This window comes from Pleurodeles waltl, chromosome 12, assembly GCF_031143425.1.
Source record: "Pleurodeles waltl isolate 20211129_DDA chromosome 12, aPleWal1.hap1.20221129, whole genome shotgun sequence".
Lineage (NCBI taxonomy): Eukaryota > Metazoa > Chordata > Amphibia > Caudata > Salamandridae > Pleurodeles > Pleurodeles waltl.
This window is the reverse complement of record NC_090451.1, coordinates 242,132,500-242,158,795: the sequence shown is the minus strand read 5'-3', so window position 1 is coordinate 242,158,795 and position 26,296 is coordinate 242,132,500. Positions and strand designations below refer to the sequence as shown.

Here is a 26,296-nt window from a genome sequence, read left to right as displayed (position 1 = left end):
AAATGATGATTTTAACCTATTAATTGTTATTAGAGCAATATGTTTGAAATTGTGTGTACATAGCCTTGTGTATTTAACAAAGCAGAATACAATTGCATTAATTAACTGGGATATTAGGAAGAGGTTCTATTTTGCACTCCTCAATTAGTAGACTAAAGATTACAAAGGGATAGTCTATACTAATTAAGGCTATCCCTTCCTGACATCTGGCATAATAGTACATCTTGCCTGCCAAGCTATACAGAAATTGTGCTATTGCACTTCACATAACAGTACTTTAGTTTCAGCTTTGTAGTACTCAACTTCCATTCATCATATGACTACAATAACTTGTATTGCTTTTACATTTTAATTCAGGAGAAACTGGGTATTGACATAGAGAGAGTTGGAGAAGGTCTGAATACCACACCCTTCTCAGGCAATCTGGGACTATTAAGATGACTTGGGCCTGGTCTTGGCGAATTTTTCTCAGAACCTGAGGAATCAAGGGTATGGGGGGAAACGCGTAAAGCAACTGACCCTTCCAGGACATCTGAAACGCGTCCCCCAAAGCTCCTTGCACCGGATACTGGAGGCTGCAGAACGACGGCCAGTGCCTGTTCTCCCGAGTGGCATACACGTCTATCTGAGGAAACCCCCACATCTGGAAGATGTAAAGAACCAGATCCGGATGAAAACGCCAATCATGATCGGACAAGATGAGTCGACTGAGAACGTCTGCACGCACGTTCAAAACTCAGGCCAAATGATTTGCTACCAAGCAAATCCTGTGGTCCTAAAGCCAGAACCAGTGTCGAAGAGCTTCTCTGCAGAGAAGATACAACTCACTCCTCCCTGCTTGTTTATATACCACATTGCGGTAGTGTTGTCCGTCAGGACCTGGACTGACTGACCGCGAAGGGAAGGGAAGGGAGGAAGGCCTTGAGAGCCAGATGTATCGGCCGCAACTCCAACAGATTGATATAAAACCTCTGTTCCACTGGAGACCAAAGACCTTTGATCTCCAGGTCCCCCAGATGAGCTCCCCACCCTAGAGTGGAAGCATCCGTTACAACTGTGGTCACTGGCGGAGGCAGCGAGAACGGCCTTCCTTGCGACAGGTTGCCGACTGCAGCCCACCATTGAAGATCCCCTACAGTGTCTCTGGAGATCCTGATCGAATCCTCGAGATCTCCCTTGTGTTGAAATCACTGCCTGCAGGATGCACCACTGAAGAGCCCTCATGTGCCAGCGTGCATGAGTGACCAGCAGAATGCAAGAAGCGAACAAACCGAGCAGACGAAGGACCTTGAGAACTGGAACGACCGCTCGATCTTGAAACATTGGAATCAAGGGCCTGAATGTCCTGAATCTGCTGCGGCGGAGGAAAGGCTTGATTCGATGTTGTGTCCAGTACTGCCCCTATGAACAGGAGGTGTTGAGAGGGCTCCAGGTGAGATTTGGGCACATTCACTGAGAATCCCAGGTCGAACAACAATAACTGAGTTGTCGACTGCAGGTGACACCGCAAGAGGTCCGGAGGCTTGGCTTTGATCAACCAATCGTCCAGATAAGGAAACACTGCTATTCCCCTTCTTCTGAGCTCCACTGCTACCACCATCACCTTCATAAAGACTGGAGGTGCCGAAGTAAGACCAAACGGAAGGACCGCAAACTGATAGTGCCGCGACCCTACCAGAAACCGGAGATACTTCCTGTGCGACCTGAGGACTGGAATATGGAGGTAAGCATCCTGCAAATCGACAGACACCATCCAATCTCCTTCGTTCAACACCAAAAGAACCTGTGACAGGGTCAGCATCTTCAACCTTTCCTGCTTGAGGAACCAATTCAAAATCCTCAGGTCCAGGATTGGTTTCAACCGACCATCTTTTTTGGGGATCAGGAAGTACCTTGAATAGCAGCCCTGACCCCTCTCCTGCTCTGGAACCAACTCCACTGCGCTTTTCGACAAAAGGGACATTACCACCTGTTACAGAAGATGGTCGCCTGAACAGAAGGAGGGACGGGGAGGGAAGGGAGGAGGAATTTCCCAAAAGGGAAGAGCATACCCCTTCTCCAGAATGCCGATGACCCAGGAGTCTGATGTTATGGACCCCCACATGCGAAGAAAGTGGGCAAGTCTCCCCCCTACCGGAGACGTGTGAGCGGGGAGTGGTGGAGGACTAAGGCTGCTTTCCTTGCTGCACCCCTCTGGAGGAAGAGGAAGAGGCGGAGTGCTGCTGGGTGTCACCTCTAGTGCATGCTCTACCCCTGCCCCTGCCCCTGAAGGATCTGTAAGGAAGAGTTCCTGCAGATTGTTTTCCTGCCGCATGGAGCCTGCCACGAAAGGAAGCGCCACAAACAAAACCTCTAAACTTCCTAAAAGATCTAAAAGTAGAGGAAGTGGCTGCTTGAAGTCCCAATGACCTCCCCGTGGCTCTACTCTCTTTAAAATGTTCTAGAGCAGAGTCGGCTTTTGCCCCAAAAAGTTTATCTCCATCAAATGGCAGGTCCAGGAGAGTAGTCTGTACATCCGGGGAGAATCCTGACAAACGCAGTCAGGCCTGCCGTCTCGTCGCTATGGATGTGCCCATAGCTCTTGCCACTGAATCCGAGGTGTCCAGCCCAGATTGAATTACCTAGGTCGCCGCCGCCTGAGCGTCCGACAACAGGTTCAATACCTCCTGTGGCAAACCAGGGTGGTCCTTAGTCTCATCCATAAGGGCATGAATATAACGCCCCAAAATGCAAGTCGCAATGGTAGACTTTAATGCCATGCTACAAGAAGAAAAGGTATTTTTCGCTGCCTGGTCCATCTTCTTAGACTCCCTGTCTGCAGGGGCCCCGGGGAACGAACCAGGAGCAGAACAGGAGGAGCACGACGCCTGGGAAACCATACTCTCTGGAGTCGGATGCTTGGTGAGAAAGTCTGGATCACCTGGAGCCACACGATAGCGTTTCGCTACCGCCCTGTTGACGGCCGCCGAAGTCACTGGCTTTTTCCAGATGTCTTTAATGGGGTCCAAAAGTGCCTCATTGAAAGGCAAAGGAGGCTCCACCACCGCCGACGCTGGATGTAGCACTTCGGTCAGGAGGTTTGTCTTAACCTCCGCAGCATGAAGTGGAAGGTCCAAAAAGTCTGTTGCCTTCCTCACCACAGCATGAAATGAAGCAGCCTCCTCCGTATACTCCCACGGGGAGGCCAGATCCCATTCCGGGGAAGTGTCCAGGCCACTTGCTGTATCTAAGCCATGCAGGTCCCCGAAGGCTCCACGATCTCACCTTCTTCTAAATGCTGCCTGCTATACTTCTCTTCTTCCAGGAGCCGTAAAGCCAACCTACAGGATCGGAGCCTGGATTTGAGCCCCAGCATCGATAAGGCATCGGCCGATGCCGAAGATCTTCAATGGCGCCGCTCCGCAAAGCCATCCGACACAGGACCCACTGGTACCACAGGCAACTTCACCATCGACTGGATCCATGGCAAATCCATTGGCGCCAGAACAGCGGACGCCGTCGGCGTCACAGGCCTTCTGGGCAACGCCAAGGGCATCGGTGCAGAAGAAGTTCCGGAAGGAAGAAAGGGCATAAAGGGTGTTGGCTTGAAAGGAGCCGGAGCACCCAAGTTAAAGGCCAAAGGACCCGTCGGACCGGCATGCCCTCCACCAGGCACCATGGTGGCAAAAATATTAAACATTGCATTAACAAATGCAGCGGGATCCGTGCCCGGCGCCGGGAAAGCCGGATAAGTCTGAGGAACCGGCACCAGAGGGGAAGCCGATGATGGTCCAGGCATCTCCTGCTCCGGAGAAGCCGTCGGCTCCTGATGTGGCTCGACCTCAAATACCGACAGTGGAGACGTCGGAGAAGCCGGAGTCGTTGGAGGCGTGATAGCCGGGCTAATCACCCACGTCGGCCGGCGCCGAGCTGACAGAGCTCTTGAACAGGATCGGTCCCTGCTCGATCGGCGCTGTGATTCGTGACAACGCCGAAAGTCCCTATGACGCCAATGAGTCTTCGAAGATCGCGAAGACTCTCTCCGATGATGCTTCTCCTTCCTCTGCTTCGAACGGGCAAGAAACAATTTTGCCTCTCGTTCCTTAAGGGCCTTAGGATTCATGCGTTGGCATGAGCCGCATGACTCGACCTCATGGTCGGAACTAAGGCACCATAAACAATTTTCATGGGGGTCCGTGACCAACATTCGACTCCAACACTGGTTACAGCGTTTAAAACCCGACTTCCTCGGTTGAGACATAGTTACACCAGAGTGAAACTGTAGCTCCCTGGTAGCCTCGAAGAAAAAACGTTACTTGAAGGCACGGAAAAAAGGGAACTGACGTCTGCAAGTCGATGAAGGCTTCTTATTGTCTGGATGACATCATACGGCGTCGCGTGGAGTTGGGTAATTGTGACGTCATCGTCGACGTGCAGAGCTAGAAGAAAAATTTCCATCGAAGCTGGCGTGTGGGGGAAAATTCTTGAAGTGAGGAATCCGCAGGTAGTTGTATCCATCAGAATGAACCGTTTGTACCGATGCCGGTGTAAGTAACAACGCAAAAACAACAAGTGATGGACGGAATGCTGAACATTGTCAAACATTCACCCCCAGTACAGTGATCTGGGCCTAAATCCATCGTTTTTTTGCTGCCCATGCCATTCCAGTTTGGACCCAGCCATATGCAAATCAGTCTTGACCCTGTTCCCCATGGGAACAGTCCAGCCCGAACTGCTAGGCCAGGTCTTCCCTGGTCTGGAAACAAGCATCCTGGGACCAGTTTCGGGGTTTCACCCCTCATCAGCCAGGCTAGCTTGAATCCAGTGGCATGGGAAGCACGGGACCCACGTCTGGGCATACCCTTCCCACTTAGGGCGACAAAGCAAAAACAACAAGTGATGGACGGAATGCTGAACATTGTCAAACATTCACCCCCAGTACAGTGATCTGGGCCTAAATCCATCGTTTTTTTGCTGCCCATGCCATTCCAGTTTGGACCCAGCCATATGCAAATCAGTCTTGACCCTGTTCCCCATGGGAACAGTCCAGCCCGAACTGCTAGGCCAGGTCTTCCCTAGACTGGAAACAAGCATCCTGGGACCGGTTTCGGGGTTTCACCCCTCATCAGCCAGGCTAGCTTGAATCCAGTGGCATGGGAAGCACGGGACTCACGTCTGGGCATACCCTTCCCACTTAGGGCGACAAAGCAAAAACAACAAGTGATGGACGGAATGCTGAACATTGTCAAACATTCACCCCCAGTACAGTCATCTGGGCCTAAATCCATCGTTTTATTGCTGCCCATGCCATTCCAGTTTGGACCCAGCCATATGCAAATCAGTCTTGACCCTGTTCCCCATGGGAACAGTCCAGCCCGAACTGCTAGGCCAGGTCTTCCCTGGACTGGAAACAAGCATCCTGGGACCGGTTTCGGGGTTTCACCCCTCATCAGCCAGGCTAGCTTGAATCCAGTGGCATGGGAAGCACGGGACCCACGTCTGGGCATACCCTTCCCACTTAGGGCAACAAAGCAAAAACAACAAGTGATGGACGGAATGCTGAACATTGTCAAACATTCACCCCCAGTACAGTCATCTGGGCCTAAATCCATCGTTTTTTTGCTGCCCATGCCATTCCAGTTTGGACCCAGCCATATGCAAATCAGTCTTGACCCTGTTCCCCATGGGAACAGTCCAGCCCGAACTGCTAGGCCAGGTCTTCGAAGATCGCGAAGAAGACTCTCTCCGATTATGCCTCTCCTTCCTCTGCTTCGAACGGGCAAGAAACAATTTTGCCTCTCGTTCCTTAAGGGCCTTAGGATTCATGCGTTGGCATGAGCCGCATGACTCAACCTCATGGTCGGAACTAAGGCACCATAAACAATTTTCATGGGGGTCCGTGACCAACATTCGACCCCAACATTGGTTACAGCGTTTAAAACCCGACTTCCTCGGTTGAGACATAGTTACACCAGAGTGAAACTGTAGCTCCCTGGTAGCCTCGAAGAAAAAACGTTACTTGAAGGCACGGAAAAAAGGGAACTGACGTCTGCAAGTCGATGAAGCCTTCTTATTGTCTGGATGACATCATACGGCGTCGCGTGGAGTTGGGCAATTGTGACGTCAACGTCGATGTGCAGAGCTAGAAGAAAAATTTCCGTCGAAGCTGGCGTGTGGGGGAAAATTCTTGAAGTGAGGAATCCGCAGGTAGTTGTATCCATCAGAATGAACTGTTTGTACCGATGCCGGTGTAAGTAACAACTGCATTGCAGATTCATGAAGACTTGAGACCAGAAGGAGGAGAGGTCTTGATGATGCTTTATGATATAGGGTCTCAAAGATGACAGAAGTAGAGGTCATGGGAGCAGGCATAGGAATATTCAAGCTTTGTTGACCCTCTTACAAGCTCATTAAAAGTTGTCAAGTCGTCTACTGGAGACACCCTTGGTGGAGGTGTATTAGAGAGAGTCAGAAAATAATCTCTTATAGAACAACTCGAGGTCAAAGTCCATGAAGGCGATTGTGTTCTGCTTTGTGATTGTGACCTTCTGTGACGGTTTGTACTAGATCTTCTTGATCTAGAGCAGGATGACTGGCATCTTTCTCTGGATCTTCTTGGACATCTATGTCTGGATCTAGACCTAGAGGGATGACTCCAATTGCGTCTGCCCTGTGGTCTTGTGAGGAAAGAAGGGGAGGCTGTAGGTATTCCAGGTGACAGCCTAGGTGATGTTACTGAACCTGTAGAAAAGTCAGAGGCCTGCTGCCGGACTGGAGGTGCTCATCGCCCGCTGCGTCGGTGCGAATCTACCAGTGAGCCAGGCTGCGTTGTGACTGTTTGGCTTCTGCCAAACCCCTCAACTTGTAATGCAGCGGTCTGTCTCGCCGGATCCGTGGCAATAAGACCGCCAAAGCGAGGCTGGTGGTCTGATGACTGCCAGCCTCATAATGAGGGCCTTAGTCTACATTACTATAATGTATAGAGGGAGTTACAAAACAAGCGTTTGTTGATGTGGATGTGACTAAATGGCAATTTCGGCCGAACAAGGGAAATAGAACATTTATTTAGTAACTGTGGAATTGCTCCCGCTTGATGAATACATCAATTTCAGCCAGCGTACAGAAATTAAATAATGTGCATTGTGGGACTTGTGCCCAATGTGGCTGAGGGAGTGGATAATGGAGATATAAAATACATGTGATCAAAGTTCACCATGGAAATCAGCACTGAAAAAGACATACTTATGTTACAACGAGTCTGCCTGTTTGCCATTAAATTGAATCCTGATAAGCCAGAAGAGTGCCCCGTTTGTCCTTTGTGAACTTTTGTGAGTATTCAGCAATACAGATGTATACAGAAATACTGTCTGTATCCGTATTGAATTTACCAACCCTGGTGGGGTGGCCTCAACATGTGGAGAACAGAAACCAACTATATATATTGTAAGGAAATGCCTTCTTGGCATGGTTACCCCCTGACTTTTTGCCTTTGCTGACGCCAAGTTATGATTTGAAAGTGTGCTGAGGCCTGCTAACCAGGCCCCAACACCAGTGTTCTTTCCCTAACCTGTACCTTTGTCTCTACAATTGGCACACCCTGGCACCCAGGTAAGTCCCTTGTAACTGGTACCCCTGGTACCAAGGGCCCTGATGCCAGGGAAGGTCTCTAAGGGGTGCAGCATGCCTTATGCCACCCTGGGGACCCCTCACTCAGCACAGATACACTGCTTGCCAGCTTTTGTATGCTGGTGGGGAGAAAATAACTAAGTCGACATGGCACTCCCCTCAGGGTACCATGCCAACCTCCCACTGCCCACGGCATAGATAAGTCACCCCTCTAGCAGGCCTTACAGCCCTAAGGCAGGGCGCACTATACCATAGGTGAGGGCATAAGTGCATGAGCACTATGCCCCTACAGTGTCTCAGCAAAACCTTAGACATTGTAAGTGCAGGGTAGCCATAAGAGTATGGTCTGGGAGTCTGTCATACAAGAACTCCACAGCACCATACTGGCTACACTGAAAACTGTGAAGTTTGGTATCAAACTTCTCAGCACAATAAATGCACACTGATGCCAGTGTACATTGTATTGTGAAATACACCCCAGAGTGCATCTTAGAGATGCCCCCTGAAAACATACCCGACTTCCAGTGTGGCCTGACTAGTTTTGACAGCCTGCCACACACCAGACATGTTGCTGGCCACATGGGGAGAGTGCCTTTGTCACTCTGTGGCTAGTAACAAAGCCTATACTGGGTGGAGGTGCTTCTCACCTCCCCCTGCAGGAGCTGTAACACCTGGCGGTAAGCATCAAAGGCTCACCCCCTTTGTTACAGTGCCACGGGGCATTCCAGCTAGTGGAGATGCCCGCCCCCTCCGGCCACGGCCCCACTTTTGGCGGCAAGGCCGGAGGAGATAATGAGAAAAACAAGGAGGAGTCACTGGCCAGTCAGGACAACCCCTAAGGTGTCCTGAGCTGAGGTGACTCTGACTTTTAGAAATCCTCCATCTTGCAGATGGAGGATTCCCCCAATAGGATTAGGGATGTGCCCCCCTCCCCTCAGGGAGGAGGCACAAAGAGGGTGTAGTCACCCTCAGGGCTAGTAGCCATTGGCTACTAACCCCCCAGACCTAAACACACCCCTAAATTGAGTATTTAGGGGCCCCCAGAACCGAGGAAGATAGATTCCTGCAACCTGAAGACGAAGAAGGACTGCTGACCTGAAAGCCCTGCAGAGAAGACGGAGACACCAACTGCTTCGGCCCCAGCCATACCGGCCTGTCTTCCCCACTTCAAGAAAAACTGCAACAGTGACGCATCACCCAGGGTCCAGCGACTTCTGAAGCCTCAGAGGACTACCCTGCATCTAAAAGGACCAAGAACTCCAGAGGACAGCGGCCCTGTTCCAAAGAAACTACAACTTGCAACAAAGAAACAACTTTTAAAGGACTGCAGGTTTCCCGCTGGAAGCGGGAGACTTTCCACTCTGCACCCGACGCCCCCGGCTCGACCTGCAGAGAAACAACACTACAGGGAGGACTCCCCGGCGACTGCGAGCCCATTAGTAGTCAGAGTTGACCCCCCCTGAGCCCCCACAGCGACGCCTGCAGAGGGAATTCAGAGGCTCCCCCTGACCGTGACTGCCTGCTTCCAAGAACCTGACGCCTGGTAAAGACACTGCACCCGCAGCCCCCAGGACCTGAAGGATCCGACCTCCAGTGCAGAAGCGACCCCCAAGGTGGCCCTTGCCCAGGTGGTGGCTACCCGAGGACCCCCCACCCCGCCTGCCTGCTTCGCTGAAGAGACCCCTGGGTCTCCCATTGAAACCTATTGCGAACCCGACGTCTGTTTGCACACTGCACCCGGCCGCCTCTGTGCCGCTGAGGGTGTACTTTCTGTGCTGACTTGTGTCCCCCCCGGTGCCCTACAAAACCCCCCTGGTCTGCCCTCCGAAGTCGCGTGTACTTGCCTGCTGGCAGACTCGAACCGGGGCACCCCCTTCTCCATTGATGCCTATGCGTTTTGGGCACCACTTTGACCTCTGCACCTGACCGGCCCTGAGCTGCTGGTGTGGTAACTTTGGGGTTGCCCTGAACCCCCAACGGTGGGCTACCTTGGATCCAACGTTGAACCCTGTAGGTGTTTTACTTACCTGCAAAACTAACCAAAACTTACCTCCCCCAGGAACTGTTGAAATTTGCACTGTGTCTAGTCTTAAAATAGCTTATTGCCATTTTTGCCAAAACTGTACATGCTATTTTGTTGATTCAAAGTTCCTATGATACCTGTGTGAAATACCTTTCATTTAAAGTATTGATTGTAAATCTTGAACCTATGGTTCTTAAAATAAACTAAGAAAATATATTTTTCTATATAAAAACCTATTGGCCTGGAATTGTCTTTGAGTGTGTGTACCTCATTTATTGCCTGTGTGTGTACAACAAATGCTTAACACTACCCTCTGATAAGCCTACTGCTCGACGACACTACCACAAAATAGAGCATTAGAATTATCTCTTTTTGCCACTATCTTACCTCTAAGGGGAACCCTTGGACTCTGTGCATGCTATTTCTTACTTTGAAATAGTACATACAGAGCCAACTTCCTACATATATGATCACTCAACTATGCTCCCACACAAAATAATATAGAACTGCAGGCCAGGTACAGGTGTGAATAGTGCATGAATGTAATCCTCTCGGAAAAAACATAACAGACCCAATGTGTTTCGGCTAATCTCCCTGAGCCTTGTTCACAGATCTGCCCTCCTCCCTTTTTGAAGAAGCATGACAAACATCAATAATTTGTCCATTATAGCATATGCAAAGAGCAATCTGTTGACACTGGAAAATTCAGCCCATATGGGCATAACGTTAATATCATACTGACACATAGTTTGATTAAGTTCATATTCTGGACCCAAAATATAAAGTGACTGCTAAGATTCAATACCTTGTGTGCTTATTCACTAATCCTGTTTTTGCTACACTTGCGTGCATATGGTTGTCCCAAATCAGGCGCTTGTTCAACTGTGAGCAAGGCTGGTTTCAGCCTCAACACATCAGCAAGACAAGTGCTGTTTTGAGACAAAAAGAAGACAATAAAGACAAATTAAGAAAGACACCCAGGGTGAGTGCTTTCTGCTACAGTGGAGCAAATCTGAGAAACTAAAATTATCAGGTCTCCAAACCAGACACTTACAGGAAACTGTATTAACAGTCCTGGTTACGAATATCCTATAAACAATGTGTACTTAAACCTGTGAGGAGCATTTTAAAATCTAATATAATACTGTACTTTGGAGTGAATATTTGTAGCAGGCAAAGGTCAAGGGCATACAGGCGGAGTATTAGTTACCTGTACCTTTAGTTCTCCAGTATTGGAAGTTTCATAGATTCACATGCTTGAATCATTCCCCTTCGTCGAGATGGGAGCCCCCGGTGTAAGGAAATGCCTCCTTGGCATGGTTACCCCCTGACTTTTTGCCTTTGCTGATGCCAAGTTATGATTTGACAGTGTGCTGGGACCCTGCTAACCAGGCCCCAGAACCAGTGTTCTTTCCCTAAACTGTACCTTTGTCTCCACAACTGGCACAACCCTGGCACCCAGGTAAGTCCCTTGTAACTGGTACCCCTGGTACCAAGGGCCCTGATGCCAGGGAAGGTCTCTAAGGGCTGCAGCATGTCTTATGCCACCCTGGGGACCCCTCACTCAGCACATGCACACTGCTTGCCAGCTTGTGTGTGCTGGTGGGGAGAAAATTACTAAGTCGACATGGCACTCCCCTCAGGTGCCATGCCAACCTCACACTGCCTGTAGCATAGGTAAGTCACCCCTCTAGCAGGCCTTACGGCCTTAAGGCAGGGTGCACTATACCACAGGTGAGGGCATAGGTGCATGAGCACTATGCCCCTACAGTGTCTAAGCAAAACCTTAGACATTGTAAGTGCAGGGTAGCCATAAGAGTATATGGTCTGGGAGTCTGTCAAACACGAACTCCACAGCACCATAATGGCTACACTGAAAACTGTGAAGTTTGGTATCAAACTTCTCAGCACAATAAATGCACACTGATGCCAGTGTACATTTTATTGTGAAATACACCCAGAGGGCATCTTAGAGATGCCCCCTGAAAACATACCCGACTTCCAGTGTGGGCATACAAGAACTCCACAGCACCATACTGGCTACACTGAAAACTGTGAAGTTTGGTATCAAACTTCTCAGCACAATAAATGCACACTGATGCCAGTGTACATTGTATTGTGAAATACACCCCAGAGGGCATCTTAGAGATGCCCCCTGAAAACATACCTGACTTCCAGTGTGGCCTGACTAGTTTTACCAGCCTGCTACACACCAGACATGTTGCTGGCCACATGGGGAGAGTGCCTTTGTCACTCTGTGGCCAGGAACAAAGCTTGTACTGGGTGGAGGTGCTTCACCTCCCCCTGCAGGAACTGTAACACCTGGCGGTGAGCCTCAAAGGCTCAGCCCCTTTGTTACAGCGCCACAGTGCATCCCAGCTAGTGGAGCTGCCCGCCCCTCCGCCACTGCCCCCACTTTTGGCAGCAAGGCCAGAGGAGATAATGAGAAAAACAAGGAGGATTCACTGGCCAGTCAGGACAACCCCTAAGGTGTCCTGAGCTGAGGCGACTGACTTTTAGAAATCCTCCATCTTGCAGATGGAGGATTCCCCCAAAAGGATTAGGGATGTGACCCCCTCCCCACCAGGAGGAGGCACAAAGAGGGTGTAGCCACCCTCAGGGCTAGTAGCCATTGGCTACTATCCTCCCAGACCTAAACACACCCCTAAATTGAGTATTTAGGGGCACCCAGAACCGAGGAAGATAGATTCCTGCAACCTGAAGACGAAGAAGAACTGCTGACCTGAAGCCCTGCAGAGAAGACGGAGACCCCAACTGCTTTAGCCCCAACCCTACCGGCCTGTCTCCCCACTTCGAGAAAAACTGCAACAGCGACGCGTTCCCCAGGGTCCAGCGACCTCTGAAGCCTCAGAGGACTATCCTGCATCTAAAAGGACCTAGAAACTCCAGAGGACAGCGGCCCTGTTCAACCAACTTGCAACATTGCAACAAAGAAACAACTTTTAAAGACCACACATTTCCAGCCGGAAGCGTGAGACTTTCCACTCTTCACCCGACGCCCCCCTGCTCGACCTGCGTAAAACAAATTCTACAGGGAGGACTCCTCGGCATCTGTGAGCCCGTGAGTAGCCAGAGTTGACCCCCCCTGAACCCTCACAGCGACACCTGCAGAGGGAATCCAGAGGCTCCCCCTGACCGCGACTGCCTGCTTCAAGGATCCCGACGCTTGGAAAACACTGCACCCGCAGCCCCCAGGACCTGAAGGAACCGACCACCAGTGCAGGAGCGACCCCCAGGCGGCCCTCTTTCTAGCCCAGGTGGTGGCTACCCCGAGGAGCCCCCCCCCTTGCCTGCCTGCATCGTTGAAGAGACCCCCAGGTCTACCCATTGATCTCTATTGAAAACCCAACACCTGTTTGCACTCAGCACCCGGCCGCCCCTGTGCTTTCTTACTTTGAAATAGTACATATAGGGCCAACTTCCTACACCCGGTATATTTAACCAAGTAGTATTAACATAGGTTTAAACCTAAAGGCTCTTAGGCCTCTCAGTTTAACACTATCAGAGTCATTTTAAGAAAAAGGACCAAACTTCAGAGTCCACCAATCAGGCGACACCACCCTTTAGAACCTTCCTGAGAGAAGCGTCAGCACCTCAGATTTTCAAAGCAGAAGTGCATATAAGATGTAAAAGAAAAAAGAGAGGTGAAGGTGAGCTTCTCCATGAAGGCGTGCAGGTTGCATGTGAATCTATGAAAGATTCCAATACTGGGGAACTAAAGTTACAGTTAAGTAACTAATTTTCTTACTCCAGTATTGGAACTTTCATAGATTCACATGCTTGAATCAGAGTAGTAAGCAGTACAAATGCACATTGTATTACATATCTAGTTTGTTCAATACATACATTAAAAGCATGCTAACATACACCGATACATATAAAAAAAGTTCTGAACATTATAGGCACCCCACAAAAAGGATTTAGCATATATCTCAGACGTCTTTGACATAGATAATGTGCATACCTGAAATTAGGATGGTGGGATGAAATAAGTAGCTCGTCTTCACTGGAAAAGATTCCTGAGGACTGCTTGACACATCGCTACCCCTCCTTGAGATAATGTTTCCAAGCAGTAATGTCTAGCAAACGTATGGCAGCTCTTCCAAGTTGCTGCTCTACAAATGTCTTGAAGTGGTACACCTGCAAACATCGCTGCTGAAGAGGAAACTGCCCGCGTTGAGTGCGCCCGGACAGATGATTGCAGTGGCTTGCCCGCCGCCTGGTCGCAAAATTGAATTGTTGAGGAGATCCATCTAGCTATGCTCTGTTTAGAGAGCGGTTGACCCCGTCTGGGTGCACTGAAAGCCACAAATAGTTGGTTGGTTTTACAAAAAGGTCTAGATAGAATTTAATACATCTGTTAATGTCCAAAAAGTGGAATGCTCTCTCCGCTGGAGTTGTAGGATTTGTAAAGAATGTCCTGAAAACTAAGGGCTCATTCAAATGAAATTCTGAACGGACCATCGGAATGAAATGTGGATTAGTGCACAAGATTAGTTTATCCTTTATAATCTGTAAAAAAGGGTCCTGTATGGATGGTTGATGTCAGGGCGACAAGGATGGCGACTTTCCAGGAAATAAATTTTGTAGAAGCTCTATGGATTGGCTCAAAAGGCTGTTTCATAAGTTGCGCGAGAACAATATTTAAAATCGAGAAGGGAGGAGGAGGTCTAAATGGTGGAAAGACTCCAAAAAGCCCTTTCAGAAATTGTTTAATCAGCCTAGAGGACCATAATGAACGTGAAGAGTCAGAGCGTCTATAAGACACAAACGCCGTCAGGTGAACTTTTATAGATGAATGCGCAAGGCCTGAGTGCGCTAAATGTAGCGAATAAGGTAATGTCTGTTTCAGAGATGAGGAAAGAGGATCACTATGCTGCTGATGACACCACCAACAAAACCTTTTCCACTTACATGAGTATGTCTTGTTGGTACTAGCTGCTCTGGCCTTGGACAGAATGCCCCTGCACTCTTGCGGAATGTCTAGATGTGCAAACTCACGGTGCTCAGGAGTCATGCTGATAATCGCATTGATTGAGGATAAGGATGCAAGATTTGTTTGTTGCTCATTGTTAGTAGATGCAGAGATATTCTTAGTGGGATGTGAGGCTTCACTGACAGAAGAAGAAGCTCTGTGAACCAATGTTGATGAGGCCAGTACGGGGCTATTAATATTAGTGTGCATGGTTCTCTCTTCATCTTCATTAGGACTCTCGGGACAAAGGGAACTGGAGGAAAAGCATATGCAAAGATTTCTGACCATGCTATGGAAAACGCATTCCCCCATGATCCCTTCTGGTGATGCCAGCTTGTGAAGTATCAGCATCTGGCGTTCGACCGTCTGGTGAAGAGGTCGAGTTGGGGTGCTTCCCACAGAGGAAAAAATTTGGTTGACCGTGGACTGGTCCAGTTCCCATTCGTGACACATTGATTTTTGCCTGCTGAGCAAGTCTGCTATCCTGTTCTGTATGCCTGGAAGGTGCACTGCTGTGAGCAGGAGGCCATGCTGCACTGTCCAGTTCCATATCTCCTGAGCTTCCCTGGAGAGAGGAAGGGATCTTGTGCCTCCTTGTTTGTTGAGGTAATGCATCGGAGTGGAGCTGTCTGTTCTTATTACCACTTCTGAACCGGCAGTCTTTGAGAGGAAAGCCTGTAAGGCTAGACGGACTGCTTTGAGCTCTAGCAGGTTGATGTGCGCTGTTTGCAACTCCAGTGGCCACTTGCCACTTATTTGTAGGTCCTGTAAAACCGCTCTCCAACCCTCCAGGGAGGCATCTGTGGTGATTGTCCATGGTGTTGGGCGATAAAAAGATCGACCAACAGGAAGATGATGTTTCTGAGACCACCACACCAGAGCTTTGGTGATTGCCGGGGTAACTTTTATCTGATCTTCGAAGCTTCCTGAAACCTGGAGCCATTGTAGAATGATTTGCTCCTGCAGGGGGCGCATTTTGAGTCTGCAGAGAGGAACTAGAGGTATGCATGAGTACATCATCCCCAATAAGGACTTGAAGAGGCGTACTGAAATATATTATTTTCTTTGTATTGACTTTGCTAGAGATATCAATTTCTGTTGTCTTTCCACAGTGGGGCATGCCATGGTGGATTTAGTGTCCAGTTTTGCACCTAGAAAAGCGATCGTGCGTGATGGTTGAGGTTTGGATTTTTCCCAGTTGATAGTTAGGCGTAGGCTGCTGAGCAGGGCAACGCACTTTCTTGTTGACCTGCGTACTTGCACATAGTTGTCTGCTTTTATCAGCTGGACGAGCTGAACGTCCCCTGGAGGCAGACCTGTTGTACGCCGCTTGTGGCGGGTGTCTTTAAGTGTAATATTGACAATATTGCTGAGAGGAGGAAGGATCCGACGAATATCTGAATTGCTGGTAGCCTCCCCTACATGACGGCATTCCCCACCCTCTCATGCCTCAAAAGGAAGGGGTGTGAAACTGGAGTGTCCCCAAGATCTTGCTGTGTCTGTGTCGGATTTAATCAACTGCAACGCCTCATCAATATGTTTGTCAAACAATGCTTGGCCATCAAAGGAAAGATCTAGGATCTTATTCTGCACTTCCGGATGGAACGATGTGGCCTTTAACCAACCTTGCCTCCGAAGGACGGCCAAACCTGCAACTGACGAAACGCAGTAGTGGCTATATCCATTGCACAATCTATTATTTTTGCCGATGTGCGTTCTCCCCCATACAATGTCTTTTTATCTTCCAACTTAGGCCCATATTTATACTTTTTTAGCGCCGCATTTGCGTCGCTTTTTGACACAAAAACAGCGCAAACTTACAAAATACAATTGTATTTTGCAAGTTTGCGCTGTTTCTGCGTCAAAAAATGACGCAAATACGGTGCTAAAAAAGTATAAATATGGGCCTTAATGTCCTCTAGCAACTGATCAAGATATGGGGCGATGTATGCCCATAATTGTCTATCATATCTGTTTAACACTGCCAGGGAGGTAGCCGCTCTTCTAGTGAGGCTAGACATTGATGAAAACCTCTTACTGATGTTATACAACCATCTACCATCTTTGTCTTGAGGTGCGGAAATTGGAGCAGAGGGATTTTTGGATCTTCTCTGTGCTACTTGTGTGACCACGGAATCTGGATGGGGGTGACCAGTCAAGCATGCTGGGGAATTTTTCGGTGCTTTGTATTTCTTATCCAAGCGAGGAAGTACTGTTGTGACTGTAGCAGGGTTCTGCATGACCTTCAAACCCTTCTCTCATATGTAACACACTAACAGTATGGAGTGTACTGACTTCTGGAAAGGCTCTTTAAAATCATACAGAAAGAAATCAGTTGGCTTTGATGGCACTGGAAGTGCAAAACGCTTAGCTGCTCTTTCCAAAAGATTATGGAATCCTTCCATGTCATCTGGAGGTGAATCTACTTTTGGATGAGAAGGAGAAGGAGGAGCTGGAATAATATATTCATCCCAATCCAACTGGTTGTCAAGGAACTCATCTTCCTCTTGATCTCCCTCCAAAATGTCAGTCTCATGTACGGTCATATCCGGTGTGGCCACATTCACTAGTGGCAAAGTAGTTGGCCTTTGATGCGGGGGGTTAACCTTGAAACAGGCGATGAAGGAGGCTGCGGTTGCACCTGTTCTGAAGGATGAAAACGCCTACTATAGTCGGCTAGCATCACTCTGAGATCAGACAGTAATGAGCTTGGCATGTTTACATCTTCCTGATGTGGTTGATCCCCTGCATAGAACTGCGGATTATACGTTTCGCCGTACTCCTCATCATCTTCCTGATACTTTACGTTCAACTGTGAGGGGCTGTGTGCTGTCCCAAATGGTCCCTCATCATCCAAGTCTTCATCACCCTCCAAAAGATGTAATGGCATTTGAGGGGTTATCGTACTAGGAGACGTATGCTGAGGAGTATGTTTTTCTGTTTCCTGACTTCTGCATATTTTTTCCCTCGTCTATGGTGTCGTCGACACCTTCGTCAATGGTGTAGTCGTTGATGATGTCTGCATGGAAATTTTCACTGTCAGCCTCAAGATGGGAGCTACCATCGACGGGGTCTTCGACGACGAGGCAGCACTGAAGAGACCAGGGTTACTGACATCGACGATGAGGATGTGTAGGCCTTCGTTGACCTCATCGACTGTGGAAGGCTTTTCGTTGACAATGTCGTCATAAGCACGGCAGTCGGCGGCATTAATGTGGAAACCGGCGGCGGTGAAATGGCACTCACCACTGTCGTCGGTGGTATAGTCTTTGCCAGTGGTCTATCAGCCATCGGAGTAAAGGAGGGCCCTTTAAAATGTTCAGCAGACATAGATGGAGGCATAGAAGATGATTTCCTTGGCCTTCCAGAACTGCAGATATGTCTTCTTTCCGCTTTTGTGGAGAATTTGTGAGGTGAGGAAGAAGGGCTGCGGCCTTTGGAAGACCCTGAGGTGGTCTTTTTGTCTGCCTTTCCTGGCTGCTCTGAGCAAGATGTTGAATGAGATCTAGGTCTCTTAGATGATTTTCTGAATCGGAGACTGGGTTGTCCCTAGATTTAGGTTTCTGCAGCCATAATAATAATCTGCCCTCTCTATCCTTCAGGGTCTTAGAAGAGAAGGTGCAACATACCTTACAGTCCTTGGCAGAGTGGTCTGGGTAAAGGCAGTATATGCAGTCCTGATAAGGGTCTTCAGAGTGTAACCTCTTTTTCCCACCGGTCTTGCAGGCTATGAACAAACGTTTCCTTTCCTTCTCAGACATGTTGTAGGCCTTACCTACAATGAGTCAGAACAAGTTTGAAGAATATCAACTTGAATCTATCCCAAAAGATATGAAGAACAGAGCAGAGCTCTGAAGAGACTCCCTAGCATGACGTGCGGTAGAAAATCTGAGGTCTCTCAGGAAGGTTCCAAAGGGTGGTGTCGCCTGATTGGTGGACTCTGAAGTTTGGTCCTTTTTCTTAAAATTACTCTGATAGGTTTAAACCTAAAGGCCTCTCACTTTCACCCTCTATGTTAATACTACTTGGTTAAATATACCGGGGGCTCCCATCTCGACGACGGGGAATGATTCAAGTATGTGCATCTAGGAAAGTTCCAATACTGGAGTAATTTGAGCATCTCACTTGTCACGTCCCACTCTCAATATCACAGCTTTATTCGATCAGATCTACAGAAATCCCAGACCTAACAAAAGCTTTCAAAACTGTCTTCATTCAACACAACCACACACATTCATCACTCTGATATCACACAGCAAAGCAACAAACCAACCCACTTCAAATACAACCCTCTTGGCCTCATTCAATTTCACTTTCAATTTACTGCAAAATCCCATTACTACTGGAGTAGAAAGACCATTTTTCCACTCCTTTTTCTATCCTTCACATCTTTGCACTAAGGTCAACGGAAAAAGAAACACAACTGTTAGAAGTGGAGTCTCTAGTTGTTAGTCGGTTTGCACCCTGTCCAGGTAGGGACCCTCACTCTAGTCAGGATAAGGGAGATACCTGCTCAGATAACCCCTCCTACCCCCTTGGTAGCTTGGCACAAGCAGTCAGGCTTATCTCAGAAGCAATGTGTAAAGCATTTGCACATAACACACAGTCATAAATGAAAACACTACAAAAGGATACCACACCAGTTTTAGAAAATAGACAATATTTATCTATATAAAACAAGACCAAATACGAAAAACATCCACCATACAGTAATAAATATATGAATTCTGATTTACTCAAAAATACAGTTCCTTGAAGTCGATACCTCCACCTGGGGCTATCACGGCTTCGTAATCAACAGAACCAACAGTTCAGGCCAGCTGCGATGTCGCGGGTCAGCTACGGTGTCAGGAAGACCTGCTAACAGTACTTTTGGAATTGCAGGGTGTTGTGGTCCTCATGGTGAGCTCCGGAGAGCGGCATTGCAGTGTTGGTTCCAGAGTTGGTGCGGAAGTCGTCGGGCCATTGAAGTCACAGGCCTTGCGGATCGAACTCCGGGCTGATGAAGTCAGAAGCGCTGGCATGGATGGCGTCAGGGCTGTGGTGTGAAGTGGAACAATGCGACGCGCAGTGCCCATGGGTCACGGTGCAGACAGCAGCTCAGTGACGGCGTCCAGCGGCGTTGGTGAGACCAGGGATGCATTGTGAAGTGGGGCGGTGCAACATGCAGTGTCATCCGGTCACAGTGCAGGTAGCGTTGTCGTTGCTGAAGCGCTGTTGTCGGTAGGCCCAAGCCAGAGTTGCGGGACTGGATGGTGCTTTGTGACCCTCACAAGTGGTGTCCACAAGCCACGGTGACGACACTGGAGTAGAGGGTGCTGGCATTGGGGGACCGGTGCTGTGGTGCGGGGTGGTGCTTCGTGTACCTCAAGAGCGGTGTACGCATGCCAGGGTGCAGGCAGCGGCGCCGGTGTCAGCAGAAGCAGCGTCATCGGAGATGCCCAGGCTGCAGTGAGAGCAGGTGATGCAGGAGAGCAGGGCCCACAGGTCGCAGTGCAAACAGCAGCTCAGTTAAGTTGTCCGAGGATGGCGTCGGTGAGACCAGGATCGCAGTGCAAAGCGGGGCAATGCAACTTCGTGCGGTGTCAGCAGGTCACGGTGCAGGCCAGGGGCTTTGTTGGCAGCGTTGCAGTGGTTTCTCCTCATGAACAGCACAAAACACACAGGGGCATATTTATACTCTGTTTGCGCCGAATGTGCGTCAAAATTTTTGACGCACATTTGGCGCAAACCCTGCCCCATATTTATACTTTGACGTCCGACGCAGCGGGCGTCAAAGTTCCACCATGTGCGCCATTTTTTGGAAGGGGAAGCCAGCCTTGCGTTAATTATATGCAAGGTAGGCGTTCCCTTCCAAAAAATGACTTTAAGGCCTGTGCCCCATATTTATACTCTGACGTCATTTTGACGCACAGGAGGGGGCAGGCCTTAAAAAACGGCGCACAGCCTGATGGGCGCAGTTTTTTAACGCCTGGGTCAGGGCAGGCGTTAAGGGACCTGTGGGCTCAGAAGGAGCCCAGAGGTGCCCTCCCATGCCCCCAGGGACACCCCCTGCCACCCTTGCCCACCCCAGGAGGACACCCAAGGATGGAGGGATGCATCCCAGGGAAGTTGAGGTAAGTTCTGGTAAGTATTTTGTTTCGTATTTTTTTTGTAGCATAGGGGGGCCTGATTTGGGCCACCCTACATGCCACTATGCCCAATGACCATGCCCAGGGGACATAAGTCCCCTGGGCATGGCCATTGGGCAAGGGGGCATGACTCCTGTCTTTGCTAAGACAGGAGTCATTCCCATGGGGGTTGTGAGTCAAAAAAATGGCGCAAATCGGGTTGAGGCCTGAAATTTTGCCTCAGACCTGACTTGCCCCATTTTTTGACGCACAACCCCCATTTTCCCATACGCCGGCGCTGCCTGGTGTGAGTCATTTTTTTTTACGCACACCAGTCCGCAGCGCCGGCTAACGTCATTCCATAAATAAGGCGCCCGCATGGTGCGTTGGAATGGCGTTAGCCGGCGGTAAAATTTTTGACGCACAACTGCGTTGGCGCAGTTGTGCGTCAAAAAGTATAAATATGGGCCACAGTTCCCAGTGCTGCAGGTCGAGGAAACTGAAGTCTTTGGTGTCACTGAGACTTCCAACAGGAGGCAAGCTCTACTCCAAGCCCTTGGAGAATTTTCTCAAGCAGGACACACAGCAGAGTTCACCCTTTGCACTCTTTTCAGGCAGAAGCACCAACTGCAGGCCAGTCCAGCAAAGCAACACAGCAAAGGGACAGTACTCCTGCTCCAGCTCTTCAGCTCTTCTCCTTGGCAGAGGTTCCTCTTGATTTAAGAGATATTCTAAAAGTCTGGGGTTTTGGGTAGTCTTCTTATAAACCGTTCTGCCTTTGAAGTTGGCAAACTTCAAAGTAAAGTCTCAAATGCTTGCAAAATCCTTCCTTGTCCAGGCCAGGCCCCAGACGCAAAGCAGGAGGTTGGAGACTGCATTGTGTGAGGGCAGGCACAGTCCTTTCAGGTGTAAGTGACCACTCCTCCCTCCACTCTAGCTCAGATGGACAATTAGGATATGCAGGCTACACCCCAGACCCCTTTGTGTCAATGTCTAGAGGGAATTCACAACAGCCCAACGGTCAAGCTAACCCAGACGGGGAATCCACAAACAGGCAGAGTTACAGAATTGTTTAAGCAAGAAAATGGCTACTTTCTAAAAGTGGCATTTTCAAATTCACAATCTAAAAAAAAAAAACTTCACAAAAAAGTATTTTTCAATTGTGAGTTCAGAGACCCCAAACTCCATATTTCCATCTGCCCTCAAAGGAAATCTGTGCTTTAAAGTTATTTAAAGGCAGTCCCCATGTTAACCTATGGGGGAGATAGGCCTTGCAACAGTGAAACCCAAATTTGGCAGTATTTCACTGTTAGGACATGTAAAACACACCACTACGTGCACCCTGCCCATGGGGCTACCTATGGCCTACCTTAGGGGTGCCTTACATGTACCAAAAGAGTAGGTTTGAGCTGGCAAGTGGTACACTTGCCAGATCGAATTGGCAGTTTAAAACTGCACACACACACACACTGCCGTGGCAGGTCTGAGCCATGTTTACTAGGCTACTTATGTGGGTGGCACAATCAGTGCTGCAGGCCCACTAGTAGCATTTGATTTACAGGCCCTTGGCACCTCTGGTGCACTTTATCAGGGACTTACCAGTAAATCAAATATGCTGATTATGGGATAATCCAATTAACAGTACAATTTACCTAGGGAGCACTTGCACTTTAGCATTGATCAGCAGTGGTAAAGTGCGCAGAGACAATAAACCAGCAAAAACAGAGTCCAGTAAACCATAAAAACAGGAGGTCAGAACACAAAAACACAGGGGAGACTCGCCAAAAAGCTGCAACGTCTAACAACAACTATTCCACTCTTTGAAAGACTTCCAAAGGGGCACTCTCCAAGGTGAACTCTGCAACATTCCTATTCTCTCTAACTTAAATAGACAACAACATATTCCTTGAAATGTAATACACAAACCTGAACAATCATTTAGAACTCCAACTGAAACCAGCAAAATTCAGATACAAAAACAAAAGCACGCAAATGGAAAACATGGTGAAAAAGTGGATAACAAGTGCGTTATAATGCATCCTTCACTTATAACTTCTTCCTTAAACATGGACTAACAGGACCTGATATTAGAGAAAAACAGCCTTACTTCATCTTGGCTTGGGATACTCTCACAATGTATTAAGGACTTACTATCATCTTGGAACGTGCCCATTATAAGGTATGACCACCCTCATTCTTGAAATTATGGCATTCACTTGGGAAACTAAGAAAAAGAGCAAGTTTGAGATCTTTCTCTCAGCACTGCATTCTGAGATCATTCAGCTACTGTTTGTGCCATAAACTCCAAATAACTGCAGTCACCCTTCTGGGCGGTCAAGATCACAGAGATGCCATGGAGGTTCTGTCAGTGTGGGTGCTCAGTGACTGAATTATACCACAATCTTCCAAGCCCAGCTCCTATACGCCATGGTACAACAAACATCCCACCATACACGGACAAGAGAAGAAACAAAGAGGACCTCATCCAACTCAAAATACTCCACTTTACACAGATTCCTCATTACTAACACTAAAACCACCTTATGCAAGATTACCATCACTTAAGCAACCAACAAAAGCGAAGCATTGCATCAACTGTCTACCAAACCTTCCAATATTGCTATCTGCTGGCAAATGCAATGCCATCAATTATTTCTTCACCGAGAAGATCAACAAAATCAGATCCCACATAAGCAATTTGAGCCAGAGAGAAACACTACCTCTAAACCTCATCACTCAAACTGGACAATTAACACCCTAATGCTGCTCATTTAACTGACCAACATTCTAAATTCAGGCAAGGCCATATCCTACAAAGGTGATATTTTTCTATCCGTTATGAAATGCCTTTGACTGAAATGCCCTTACACCCGTCCTTAACATTCTTAGCTTCATATTGAGCCAAGAAACCTTCATGGATGCCACCACACACAAAAGATTCCGGCCCGTCTTCTGGAGAAACCAAGCTTGAAGCCAGTTAGTCTTACTAACTTCCACCTTCTCACCCAACTGCAAGTCATAAAAAAAAATCAAGTCATCACACAACTAGGGGAGCAAATAATAACAATAATCTGGCTTTAGACCATGCTACAGCATAGACACTGACACTCCTCAATAGTCACTGATTCATCCATTTAGCAAAAACCATACCTCCTGGTCCTGCTCGACTTCTTTATAACCTTCAACACAGTTAACCACCAAGCACTGATACACACATGGGTTTCGAAGCATGACCGTTTTACATTACATAGGTTTCTCTAACAGTCCTTCAGTGGCTTGCCTCCTGTCTTGCGAATAGCCACCAGCTTCCCCAAATGAAAATCTCAACATCCCAAATAGTCCCCAGCTCCCAGCACTTCATGGAACATTTGAGATTCATACTCACTGATAAAAACATCAAAATCCAAAAACATGCCACCTACAAAAATTTTACCTCCAAAGTGCCTCAGCCCTCAACATTTCAAGATTCAGAATTTGCCTCAAACTAACTCAGAACCGGATGCAGAGCACCTACCTGAAGCTCAACGAACAAAACTGATTTACGCCTGTTTGTTACCAACACCAAGCAACCATAGATTGGCTATCACACATAAATCTAGATGGCTTCATCTTGGGCAGACACAGTCTAAAGTAAACTGTGACACAGACGACTCCTTCAAAGAAAACATTAAGAGGAAAAACAGGCATCCTGGTATCAGCTCTTTTTTCTGAAAAAAGTGAAATCACATCCTTCCTTGCCATAACAAAATTTAGAGCTAGCGTGGAAGTCATGGATTGTTCCAACTTAGGAGGTGGTAACACAATACTGAATACCTTCCCTGACTCTACATTGGCATTCCTAAAAGGAACTTAACACTCTGCAGTATGCCTCATCAAGGACCTAGACAATTCCAAACACATCCCTTCTACATTGCAGGAACTGCATTGGCTCCTACCTCAAGTCTTCATTACTCTCAAGACCAGATAAGATCATCAGAACAAATATTCCAACATACTTAGCCATGAATCTGCTCACTTCAGGCAGACAGCAGCTCATCAGGAGGCACAATAGCATCAGAAGGGAGACCAAGAAGCTTATGAAAAATAAAAATAAAACACAAGGCAGACCTCCTTTAGCTATGCATCCAGGATATGTAAAAATATCCCTATCAACATCAGAAATGCTGCGACTCTTCTGCAAAATCAGAAAGAAACAGAAGGCAGAGCTCATCAAAGACTACCATCATCCACACTAAATAAGCTTTATGTCACCTTCTCCAACTATATCATACCTATATCATTCTAATGCCAATAGGTTTGAGAAAAATCTTTTGCATTGCTGGATTAACTAATACATTAGATGATGCGGTCAGAGCCTGAACACTACAATTCTGCAAGGAAGGTACTATGTGCTATCTACTTATTTAAACTCATGTTTACCTATCACTAATTTGAAAGCAAAAGACATACCTTCTTCACCACAGCCTCCATTCTAAAGGTGCTGTCTTGGCAAGACAGAGCACTCACCTTTGGAGATGTCCAATCTCGATGGGAAGCTGAGTGAGTCCATTGCACGATAGGTTGAGCTCAGTCAGAGTGCAGATTTCACAGAGTTGGGTGGGAAAGGCTCCTAGCCGATTGTGGGACAGATTCAGACTCTTCAACTGTGAAAACCTACACAAAAATATCATTAGTGATGAGCAAAGATAAATCTAAAAATCCCTGAAAGGTAGGCCAACCCATAGAAAGCTCCACCTCCCATACTTTATAACAGTGTCAGGAAAGATTGAATTAAACACTCACAGATCACACACCCTTGTCAACCAACTGCACTGCATTTCACCAACCCGGGAGGCCTTTAATAATTTTGTCAATTGAATGTGATCATTTCAGGACTTACCGGCAAAGATTGGTGAGGGCTCCAGGGCCATCCAGCTTCAAGAAGTTGTGCCGTAAATTGAGATAAGTGAGATCCTGACTAAAGTAGAGATATTCAGGCACCTCCTCAAGGCTGTAGCATGAGAGATCGACCATGCTTATTTGTTGAGAGACCACCTACGAAATAGATAATAATAGGCACATTGAGAAATTAAGTAAAAATGCAAGTCTGCTGCAGTATCAAAGGGACATCCAGAGGTCTCTAAATGTTTTGTAAATAATTATTTGTACAAGTTGCTCAGTGTTCCAATACTCTGATGGGCCATTATATAAAAGATACATTTACATAGTCAAAAAAATTCAACTTCTCCCACTGTAATCCATGGAAGGACCTGGAAATAAAGAAAACTCAATCTAGTTCCAGTCAATTCCAGGTATCTTTAGACACAACAGAATTGAATGATATGACTGCCATTAGCTTTACTTTGCATCTCATACACAGCATTCAAAGGACTGTTATCCAAAGATCAGAGATGCGATTCAATACACACATTTCAGATCAAGGAAGGGGCAGTGAGGATAGCTTTAAGTGTAATGGTTAATGTTTAATTTGAAGAAGCCTCACTGTAAGTAACCAATGCGAACTAATATTCCACCATCACCTTCATTTCACAGTCTCACATTCTGGACTTACTGAATCAAATA

The 26,296-nt window shown here is 47.7% G+C and overlaps 1 protein-coding gene across 1 annotated transcript in view; it reads right to left on the bottom strand.

The window, feature by feature from the left end:
* The window catches only part of PHLPP2 (PH domain and leucine rich repeat protein phosphatase 2), a 624,424-nt gene that overhangs the window by 356,462 nt on the left and 241,666 nt on the right, over positions 1-26,296 (bottom strand). The window contains exons 6-7 of the mRNA XM_069217328.1: positions 25,614-25,768; positions 25,241-25,387 (exon numbers count right to left, since the gene is read on the bottom strand). Of these exons, the coding sequence (XP_069073429.1) occupies positions 25,241-25,387; positions 25,614-25,768 (302 nt within the window). The remainder of the gene's footprint in view (positions 1-25,240; positions 25,388-25,613; positions 25,769-26,296) is intronic.